Source organism: Sphaeroforma arctica (genome assembly GCF_001186125.1).
Source record: "Sphaeroforma arctica JP610 unplaced genomic scaffold supercont1.106, whole genome shotgun sequence".
Taxonomy (NCBI): Eukaryota; class Ichthyosporea; order Ichthyophonida; genus Sphaeroforma; species Sphaeroforma arctica.
In genome coordinates, this window is record NW_014040452.1 from 81,959 (window position 1) to 93,320 (window position 11,362).

Consider the following 11,362-nt stretch of genomic DNA (forward strand, 5'->3'; position numbering starts at 1 on the left):
GAATATAAATATAAATAAATAAATAAATATATATATATATTAAATTGATACTCTTTCTTCCATCTATCAGATGGCTGACGTTGAAATTCTTTTTGAAGCATTGTAAATATAGCGCGAGCGTCTTGTGAAAAATTTCGAGTAATGTCTGAGGTATACGCTAGTAATATCAACGCATATTTCAGGATATGGTGAAGAATATTGGAGTTCATTGCGGAGGTGTTTTCGAACTTAGTAACGATCATACCTAAATAGATCCAAACTACTACAGACAAAAGATAGAATCTTCCTTGATGTTTGCGCGGTGCGGATCAGCCACGAATACTTCTTATATTAGCACAACTACTGCCAGTAACAACATATCAGCATCGGTGTTTTCACTACAAAATATGAAAGAATTGTATTGGATGGTGATGGTACCAGTATCTCTTCAACCTTACAGTGATGCTTCCATAGTATGTGATAAAAGGAACGAACATTGCCGTCTCCTTTGCTCCACGATAATAAATATATGTGAAGTTACGCGTAGACGGCGTATATTTTATAATATTATTTAGAAATGTAAAATAGTGCGTAGTTTCAGTTTGAATGAAGCTGTAAACTTGTACATAACTACATATCAGCCTCATCAAATTTTAGGGTTACAAAGGCCCAAACCCATGAAAACCCAAAAATAGGTATATAACCCAATCCCGGAAAATCCCGCAATATACTTTGCTCGCGTGGTGTCACAGGTGATGCCAATGAAATCATTGAAGTGATCACAAATTAAAAAAATATTGTCGACAAAGCGTATACAACAACTCTCGTCAATCGCACCAAGTGTTGGAAAATCCGCAATAATAATACATAACATAATATTGGAAGGAATACTACCCCACACACAGAAGCTTGTATACGATCAAGTGGTAAGCACACAAACCCATATTCAACATGGCCGCGAATTTCCAAGCAGCCAACGTACAAAGGCTCAGTCTGGGCATTAAGCTCCTGGGTGGTGCTGCCCTAGGCGCCTATGGGTTGTCCAACTCTTTCTACACAGGTATGCCCTAATTGAGGTGTGTTTGTGCGCTCTCATAGATACATTGCGAGCAACGGTTTTGAAACAACCAATTACATGTTGTTTATAAGAACCTTTCGATGTTAAATTATGTACCTATCGTGAAATATACTCTCCACATAAATGTGCTAATTGTGGTCTACCTACAGTTGCACTGCGAAATGGAGTTTCGCACCAATTTCTTTCATGCTGTTGGTCACATTTTAGGCGTTCAATAACTTTATTGCCGGGAGACATAAAACTCTATAATCGTGACAGGGCTATATGCTCCGTAGTACGCATCTACTCGCTTTTTGTGTTTGCATTGTGTCGGATTGTTATATATCTGTCTATATGCGCTAGGTGTTCGCCTGAACATATTTCTGTCTTCATATTATATAATTGCGTTTCTGATTCAGATCTGTGATGTAGTTTGTATATCTAGTGTGCTGCAGTTATATGAGAATGGTTCTTGTATTTATTATAGCGTTGGAAGGCTCATTGAAAATACGATGGACATCACGATAAACGCTGTTCCATATAACTTTTGCGTGTTTATACGGGGTAGCACATGTTGATTCCCGCGTACGAATAGTATTCAGACTATACTATACACGCTCGTAAATATTAATGTTTGCAGAATCATCCCAACATATACAATACAGATGTTTGTGTATAGTGGACATGTCCTTTCAATCTGTGGCGAACCATGGACATTGCCTGTCACGAATCTCTATTTTCAATTTAAAAAGTGCATCTGTGTGCCGCATAACATCTGTGTGCCGCATAACATCTGTGTGTGGCCCTTTCGTACTTGGTTGTAGTTTGATCGTTTCTGAACAGGGATTTTCTCGTAGCTTATTTAATAACGCTTTGTATGAGTAATAGGCTCAGCTCTGTCGACGACTGTTCGTGCAAGTTTGTGTTTGTAGGTTTTGTATTTGTTGTGTAGTATCGAGACTAAGAGTATTCAATAAGTTTCGAAAAAAAAAATCAGTAGTCAGGAAATGGGCTGGGAAGGCGCAAGTGATGTTGCATATTTGGTAGTTTGGCAGACTGGGGTTTTTGCAAGGGAAGCAACTGACGCTTACCCGTAATATAAAACTAGAAAATCTATATATTTGCCATATATTTAAGATTCATTTTCATTCTCTCTGCAGTTGATGGTGGTCACCGTGCCGTCCTCTTCAACCGAATTGGCGGTGTGGGTGATCAGGTGTACGCAGAAGGTATGCACTTCATGGTGCCCTGGTTCCAGACGCCTATTATCTACGAGGTCCGATCCCGCCCCCGTCGTATTGCTTCACCCACCGGTTCCAAAGGTATGTTTGTGTATATACAATATGATACGCGTTGGTTATCAATCTTGAGGTGCTCATAGTGTACTGCTACTACATGTCGAAGGGAATTTTGTTACGTGACCGGAATCCGTATTTTTGTTGTTGTAGATTTGAGTGTCTTTTATTCCGCATGTAAGCAACTATCTTTTATCTGATTGGGGTAGTGTTGTGCTTGATAGACTTGCCTCTATAAAACGAACTCTTTGTTTATTCGCTGGGATTCGAGTCTAGTTTCACGGTGCAGGGGATCGTCAATGCAAATCGATTGGATGAATAGGGTGGAATGGCTTGTACTTAGTTTTCACTCCTGCCATGTGTCGTCAATATCTATTGTATTTTAAATATTTTAAGTAAACGAACGTGTACATGGATTCTTTTCAAAATTTGGTGATGTTTGATTGTATGTCGTTTTGTCATTTCTATGTTGACCTATTCTGAAGATCTATCTGCTCTCACTATTCATAGGTTTATAATATTGTAGTTTGATGTCGTGGTTGATTTCCGCGTTCTTTATATATATTTGTAGCAATAGTCACAGGCGGTGTCTGCAAAAGTCTCCGGAGATCTGGGTGTTAAATGTCCATACTATGTTGCTCTCAAGCATTTTTTTTATACTATATATCGTGAAACAAAGATTGTCTGAATGTCTTTTCAAGCTTTTGTGATACTGGTGTAAAATGAAGATGAAAAGTCATGCACCACGCATTAAACCTACTTTTACGATAGGTGATGTTGATTATGAACTCTCTGATGACCACCATGTTTCGTATCAATATGTCCTCGCATTGTGATGTGGGTGCGTTTTGCGTGCACTTTTCGCCCGCCCGGCTATTTTCAACATAGTTTTGATATGCTTTTCCGTGGTTAACTCCTGTATGTCTAACCGCTTTGTTGCTGAACCACTACAGATCTTCAGACCGTGAACATCAGTTTGCGAGTTCTGTACCGACCCATAGTCAACGAATTGCCCAGCATCACTCGCGAAATCGGACACGATTATGACGAGCGTGTCTTGCCGTCCATTTGCAATGAAGTGCTCAAGAGTGTCGTCGCCCAGTTCAATGCCTCGCAGCTGATTACCCAGCGTGAGAGTGTGTCCAAGCTTATCCGTTCGCAATTAACCGCACGTGCAAAGGACTTCTACATGATCCTCGACGATGTGTCTATCACTGACTTGAGTTTCGGTTCAGAGTACACAGCCGCCGTTGAAGCCAAACAGGTTGCCCAGCAGGAAGCCCAGCGTGCACAGTTCACGGTGGAGAATGCCAAGCAGGAGCGTGCACAGGCCATTGTCAAGGCTGAGGGAGTTGCCAAGTCTGCCGAGCTTATCGGTCAGCAGGTACGTCGATCGGTTGCTCTAAAGTGTGATGGGTATGCAGTGAGCATACTGATCTCGCAGCATGTGTATGTTGGACTTAAGCTGTCTGTTTGTTCGTACACTCCTGTACATGTATTTGAATTACCGTTGTCCATTGGGTTTTCTATGTAAAATGATGTTCTAAATCAGGCTCGTAGTTGGCTATGTTGTTTTCCTCGTTCAACTCATCGCTGTTGTGGGTTTATTTGGCATTGTTACTTTCGAGTTTAGAGCTGCTTTACTTTCTGTATTGGCGATCTCTCCTGCACAGTCGCGTTGCACCAATTCCGCTAAAGTATTTTTCATCGATACTGAGCTCTAAACTATTCTGCTGCACTTCCAATATTTGCTGAATAGGTGAAGGAGAACCCTGGTTTCTTGCAACTGCGAAAGATCGACGCTGCTATCAAGGTCGCGCACACAATCGCGAACTCGGCTAACCGTGTATACTTAGACTCCAACTCTTTGCTGCTGAATGTAGAATCAATCACCCTAACGTAAGTTTTATCTGGGTCGGGTGTTTTTATATAAATTTTGTGTTAAAGATCGAATGACTCGTGCTGCGTATGAACATAGTTTTCATCATGATTACGATTGATGATGGAATTTCATTTTATCTGTCGCCGACATCTTTTTTTGTTCGCTCGTCTTAAACAGGGATGATCAAAATAAGTACGAGGAAGGAGCCGGACCTGTTGTCGTCGCGTAATGCCATTGAAAAGGTGAAGATAATGTTTTGACCATAGTGACAATCCGTCTGACGCGAAGTTGTCCTTGTGGGCAAATGAGGAAGAGTAGCATCGTGTCGGGTAAGATAAGTACTACACACTGGGGACTAAGAGAACCACTCCTGGGTACGCAGTAGCAGATAACCCAACCACAATGAGTTACAAAGGAGGAACTCTACAATTCCAGGCTCATACAGTGTTGAGTCAGGGACCAACAATTCATCGTGCCTGTAATGTTACGACGTGCCGATGTGAAATGCCATGAATATAGTTTAGTGGGTGATGTAGCGGACAACGCTCACAATAAAACCATCCCAACATAGATTCAAATTCTTCCTGCTTTTGTTGTCAAGGGTTGTCGATTCTGTCATTGCTATCAGAATGAAAAGGGGGTCCTCTTGTTATCAATTATGTTCAATTCAAATTTTCGCAACATTTCTTGGCTCATTATACATTTTAAGTTGGAGTAGTATCTAAAAGTTGTAAAGTGCTTTCCGTGAAAATGCCAAAGATCAATTAGAGAGGCAGCGAAAAAAAACTAAGCAACTTCCTGTCCTGTCCTTCTGATATGGTGCGGCAAAAATAGCCAATCAGGCGTGTGGAATTCGGATAATTAAATAAAAGACATCTGAAGGTGTGCAGGCAGAAGTATTGTCAGAGTGACTGACCTCTACTGCTCCAGAAAACAACGGAGAAAATCAAGATAAGCTTTATCTCTGGTGTACTTTGCGTGTTGGAGATCACATCTCGTCCAGTGCAACTTGGCAGTGGTTGACCAGTTTTTGGATCGGTGATCTCAAGTCCTCTGGCATAGATAGAGAATAGTCGCCAATGGTGATCTTCAATACTATAGTTTATTCTAATCTATGATCTGATTCCTATTGATCTTGAAGTGGCGCTATACTACCACTTCATACTCTATTATATTATTTGTACTCCACGAGCTTCAAAGCTGCTAGTGTTTCACCCAGGGAGTCGTCTTTGCTTGACTTTTCGTGCTACTTATACCAAAATTTGTACTTTCTTGAAATGACGCGGTGTCATCCACCACCCGTTCCACGCGAACAGTTATTCCCATACTGTTATATATTGCCGTGAGCTCCGCTATAGCCTGGTCTTCGATGATGACACAGTCTAAGCTTGTTCTGGTATGAGCACGTTTCCACCTAGTATCTTCCTGTTGCTGCTGAATATTCTTAAGGCTACTATAATCAGCTTTCTTGACATACGCTGAATGTTGTGTAGGCTGGCTTTGTGAAGCGCCCGATCCTGTCGCTGCCGTCATGTCCCAACCCGATTTCCGTGTTTGCCTGGTATAGTACATGTGGAAGAATGGTTAGAACTCGGCAACTACCAGTTTCGAGTAACTATGTAGCAAATAACTGCACGCGAATATTGAGCCTGTTCCAAAGATAACGGCTGACGAGGCACTCCCACTATAGATCGATGGAATATCTGCGCGCAATTACTGTATCATGATAGCAGAGTGTATTGGAACATGCAACTCAATATATTTAGATATCACATGCGCATACTTAGGCACGTCTATTTTGTTCAACGATCGCCGTTGGGACAGCGCTTGTTGTTTCGCCGCGGTCAGTTCTTCCATTTGCACGTCACGCAGACTGATAGCTTGTGGTAATTTATCAATCAAAAATGTATCGTCATCAGTTGGGACAACATCTGCCGTCACCCATACTGGCTTGGATTGAACTTTACTAATAATTGGCGCCTCAGCCTCCTTCAGCGCAGCAACATAAAGTGCCTATTATCCGGGATATAGTAAAATTACGCCCGATGAGTACGTTATAATTTTGTAAATCGGTTTGAAAATTGTGAAGGAGTTTAAAAGGCTGAAGCAACGACATTGGTATCTCAAGTGGGAGATATACGTGCAGAATAAAATCAATTCAAAAAATGCACACATTGCCAAGATCACGTATATGGGGCACATACCTTCTTCCTCTCACGCTGAGACATCTTCTTCACTTCCACCAGTGGCTTGTTGCCGTGGGGCGCCTGTGTTGTCCCATCGCCACTTGATTTTCTTCGCTGACCATCAGACTCTGTGGACAATATTTCGCGCAGACTATTGCGTGGTGCCACAGTGCCTTTGTCTTGGGGTGCTCGCTCATTAATTTGTGTCTCTTTCTGAACCCAAGGGTTCGTGGCCGGAGTTCCCTCTACGACGGTGGAGGTAGAAGGAGTGGGCTTCACAATTTCCACATCCTTCTGTATATTTGACCCGAAAACGTCTAGAGGTAGCCAGCGCGTTCTGCCTTTGCTTATCCCAGCAGAGTTGCCATGTGTCTCGCCAGGTGAGTCGAACACTGCAGAATCAGTACTGGGAGTTCCCTCTGCACATTCCTCATTATGTCGAGCAGGGTTATTGACATTTTCGCTGTAGCTCGAAGTGCCTTGAGGCGCCGGGTCGGGGGCGACAGTCTTGTGCGCGGAAGAAGATTTCTTGTTGTCCATTTTGCCGTTACGGCTAATGGTACGCACTCTCGTACGTCGAGGTGCCCACACTGGTGCATCGTCCGAATGCACAACTGGGTGTTGTGCATTACTTGCTGTCAAGGAGACCCGCAAGTGTGCTACGAGCGTATTCCACTGATCTGATAGCATGCCCTCGTCCGTATCATCAATGACGGCCTCGTAGAACACATCGGAACGACTCAGAAGTATATCCAGATGCAGCTGTACGAATGCTATGCAGTAGTCAGTCAGCCTTCGTGCATTGATAAGTGTAGCACCATGGTACACATCGCACACATTCCGCACGTCAATGTATCTGGGTGAGCAGATGGTCAACTCACACTCTCTCTGCAGCGCACTCAGCCCATACTCGTCGGCTGTGCACATGAGATAGTACAGTTGCTCAGCGTGTTGCGATGAGGGTGCCATCGGCCTCTCCTGTGGACCCATGTCGTGGCCATTGTCATGGCTGCTATCTTTCCCGCTTGTTTCTGGAGGATTGTTATCGGTATTGGGACAAGCCCAGCCTTCCTCTATATAGAACTTTTCAATCGCCCGCGCAAGTACGTCTCGGCGGATTGGTGCCGACGGTATTAATGAGACCATCCTATTGGTGCTCAGGCGGTCCCAGAGGTGCAATGTTCGGAAGAACTCAGAATGTTTAGCTAGTAAACGTCTGTGTGCAAGCACAGGTGTAGGGTGTGCCTTACCACTTCGACCCATACAAAAGAAAGCAACATCAGCAACATCAATTGAGGAGCTTGAACCTTCCGCTATGGCGGCAGGCGGGGGGATGGGGTCTTGCAACACTCTCATGGGATCCGGTGTCTCCGAAATCGAGCGCTCACTCATCTCATTAATACAGTTATTAACTGACAGATTGACAATACCTTGAATTGCTTTTGAGGCACTTTCGTCGGCTGTTGGCATTGCCTCCACATCCACAACGTCATCACTTGCTATTAAAGCGATATCTAAATTGCTAGCCGGTAAACTTCCAACAAGACCGATATTTTTACTTGTAGTGCCAGTTTTGTTGTCGCTGGATGTGTCTGCTTGATGAGCGTTGTATTTATTGCGATCAGCGAATGCTCTCTCAAGATCGGTACTTCCTGGTCTGAAACTTGTCTCGCAGAGTGCAGAGTAACTGTCGCCTCTGTGACTGCACGACACCGATGTGGCGCGATGCAACCCCAAAATACGTTTGAACTCGACTTGTACCACATCTAGTCTCCTTTTAGCATTGTATACGGGGGTAGCGGGCAAGTTGCCCTTGAACACATGACCGTTCTGAGTCGTGACAATCAAAGTAGCTCGTCCTATCGCAATATCGATGATGCGACGACCCATACCTTTTGCCCCGAGTCCGTGACATATCACCGGTGTGTAGCGCCATGTCTTAGGGGAGAGGGCAGGATATATGTACACCATATACAGAGCATGTAGATTTGATAGAGCCACAGCATTATTGTCCACACCCACGCATACCTAAAAGCAATAGAAGGGCAAAGTTTCGCCGACAGGTTGAATGAAAGAAAAATTATTGATATAATTCTTCGACATGTATGTCCTACAATCAGATTATATAGGGCAGCCTGAACGAGTACAAGACACCGTAGTTAAATGAAATCTTACCATAATGCACAAAGTTGTGTAATAGACAGACAAGAGTTTACATGGACTAATCGGTTAGGGAAACGGTATGGCCGAACGATAGACAATCTATTCCAGTAATACTCAGCCTTTTCAAATCAGCTCACCTTAACGACAGTCGGTCTTTGCCTGCTCGGAGATTCAAGCCAATACTTTGAAACACCCTCACAATCACCCCCAACACTTGGTATCGGGGCTGGAGCGATACTTATACATTGGACAGCATAGCCCGCCATCACATACACCTGGCCATCCTTCGTAAGACAAGCCGTACATAAAGAGGCTCCTGCTGACACCTGTACAACGGTGGTTTTCCGACTGAGAAATGAGACGATACGAGGTGTCGTCTGGAAGTCGTCGGTTAACACCGTTTGAATCTGAGCACCCGGAGCAGTAAGGATGGAAGTGCGCTGATTGATTGTTGCGGGGTGCCCAAGATGGCCCAGGTTCCTGCCGAAAGTGTACACACTCTCCAATGTAGCACATACAGTGTGCATAGGTCCCGCCGCGATCGAAATGACCCCATCTTCGAAACTCGTGTTTTTGAAGCTCTTCACTATACGAAGTTCTGGCACAACATCGTCTATTTCTAAGCCATAATGTCCTAATTGGTGATGGGAATTCGTACCGCATGTATATACTTGTCTCTCAGAGCTCAGCGCAACCATATGGTCATCAGCGACACAAATCTGGAAAACATAAGATAACAGAATGATGAGTGCAAAACAAAGACGATTTTTGTTTTACTTGACTTGGCGTATACCAAATGAACATGAGCGACATAGATGAGCCAAATATCTACAAGCATGCTAGCGGATTACTAGATCATCGGTTAAACATACTATGTCCACATACTTCAATTATTTTCACTTTGGGAGTCATGTTGATTTGCTTGGGCGTGAGCTGAGTGACATCATCGCCGTGTCCAAGTGCGAACCGACTCGCATACCCCCAAGTGAATAGGTTACCCGATCGATCGATACATGCAGAATGAAACTTCCCCGTTGCGACCTGGATTACTTGCGATTCCACCAAGCGCTCACCCGTATAGTTACATACACGGTCATCGTCAATCAGTCTTCCGTCTGCGCGAAATGGGTGATTTCTTGAATATATCACTATAGCACAAAAATAAAATAGAACAGGGATAGAATCAGTCTATAAAAAATATATATCCGAACCCGTTGCTACACATACCTTCGTACCGGACCGATATGCGTTCTGGATTATTATAATTATGTTTCGATGTGTTCGGCCTTCCCAATGTATAAGTCGCATTAGAACCCCAGGTGTACAATTCACCGTAAATCCGAGATCGATCACCCCTATCGACTTCATAATGGTTGTTTAAGGGGTGTGCTTGCCCATCAGCGTCTTCTCCCTCGTCCTCAGCTTCGCTACCCACAGAATCTTCATCTGAGTAGTCCAGTGCTATACTCGTTTTCCGACGTCGATTGTAAGCCCCTTGAATGACAGAATTGGTATCAAACAAAGTTTCTGAAATAAATCACGTGTACATTGAGACTGGCATCGGCTCAATTCATGGAATATTCGCCAACAAAACATCCCCTTGACAGTGCATCGGCAATCTCACTTGCTCTTATTGTATACCACTCTGAATCCTAGCCGAAGACTGAGTACCAGTTGGCTTACTTTTAGTATTACTCTCTCTGTGTCGATCATACAATATCCCAGGCACCGAGTGTGAGGGGACCCCGAGATATGTCCTCGCCGTCACAGCGTCCAAAGGACTCACTCCATCATTGTCTACTTGGTAGAGATCCGCGCCCAATGACAGTAGGCATACAACAGCCGACAGGTGCCCGAAGTAGACAGCTCTTTATATCGGAAATACAAGTACGAAAAGAAGTCTTCAGCACAATTCAATAAAAAAGGTTCGTGTCATCGAGTTAAGAACTTGACTTATAATTACGAGAAGGCCGACGCCGTGAAACAAACTACATACAGTTATACATTAGGATACTACCGAGATTGTTTTTTTCTTTCGCGATGACGAATTGTCAATTGTCCGACATTTTATAAGTCTTACATTTGCAATGCAGACCATCCGGACTCGACATCCTGAATATCAAGACTACATCCGTGTGCCACCAATGTTGCAATACACTCAACATGTCCATGTCTGGCCGCCAAGTGAATCGCAGTGCGCCCGGTTCGATCACGATGCACAAGAACCGCCGACTTGACTCGCGTGGAGACGCTTAACAAGATTCTGAAACATGTGTATGCGTGCATTGTCAGCAGATGGAAGTAACTTACTAGTGGTCGATAATGGACTAAGCTTCAAGGGATCTCTAAAGATACAACTAGATGTTTCTCCTATTCTTCGCGATAATGCGGAAGAGGTCTTATGCATAAGTTTTTCATTCACGTATACATAAACCAGACCAAACACTCACACTCGTCAGTTGATACGTGTGTAATCTTGAAAAAATTGCATACATATGTGAACGTACAAGAACACGTAGTAACAATCTATGAATCTAGTGAATAGTACATACATATACCAATACAAAGTACTTGACACACACCCACGAAGCTTACACTTATTGGTGTAAGAGTCAACGCTTACATCCTCACGTGCATATATATATATATATTTGCATACACCTAAATATAAACTTTGAAGAATCCATGAATACGTATACATATATGTAAAGATATACATATAACAAACACAATATATAATTCGTATATATATATATATATACAAACATACATACATACATACGTACATACATATATACAA

At 43.2% G+C, this 11,362-nt stretch overlaps 2 protein-coding genes across 2 annotated transcripts in view; one reads left to right on the forward strand and one right to left on the reverse strand.

Annotated features, from left to right (window-relative positions):
* Positions 1 to 804: 804 nt before the first annotated feature.
* On the forward strand, positions 805 to 4,785 carry SARC_02381 (prohibitin-2). The gene is made up of 5 exons (XM_014303858.1): positions 805 to 1,039; positions 2,197 to 2,358; positions 3,285 to 3,715; positions 4,091 to 4,230; positions 4,391 to 4,785. Exons 1-5 carry the CDS (start codon positions 931 to 933, stop codon positions 4,440 to 4,442), a joined length of 894 nt encoding a protein of 297 aa, XP_014159333.1. The 5' UTR covers positions 805 to 930; the 3' UTR covers positions 4,443 to 4,785.
* A 631-nt stretch (positions 4,786 to 5,416) lies between these two features.
* The window catches only part of SARC_02382 (hypothetical protein), a gene marked incomplete at both ends in the record, with an annotated part of 7,943 nt that continues 1,997 nt past the window's right edge, over positions 5,417 to 11,362 (reverse strand). Inside the window, 7 exons of the mRNA XM_014303859.1 lie at positions 5,417 to 5,771; positions 5,997 to 6,226; positions 6,418 to 8,427; positions 8,700 to 9,281; positions 9,448 to 9,677; positions 9,790 to 10,056; positions 10,246 to 10,430. Of these exons, the coding sequence (XP_014159334.1) occupies positions 5,417 to 5,771; positions 5,997 to 6,226; positions 6,418 to 8,427; positions 8,700 to 9,281; positions 9,448 to 9,677; positions 9,790 to 10,056; positions 10,246 to 10,430 (3,859 nt within the window). The remainder of the gene's footprint in view (positions 5,772 to 5,996; positions 6,227 to 6,417; positions 8,428 to 8,699; positions 9,282 to 9,447; positions 9,678 to 9,789; positions 10,057 to 10,245; positions 10,431 to 11,362) is intronic.

Excerpts from the sequence above, each read along its gene's own strand:
- SARC_02381 (XM_014303858.1), top strand. The coding sequence starts at position 931 with ATGGCCGCGAATTTCCAAGCAGCCAACGTACAAAGGCTCAGTCTGGGC. Across the intron at positions 2,359-3,284 it reads TTCACCCACCGGTTCCAAAG|ATCTTCAGACCGTGAACATC; the intron begins GTATGTTTGTGT and ends GAACCACTACAG. Across the intron at positions 3,716-4,090 it reads CCGAGCTTATCGGTCAGCAG|GTGAAGGAGAACCCTGGTTT; the intron begins GTACGTCGATCG and ends TTTGCTGAATAG.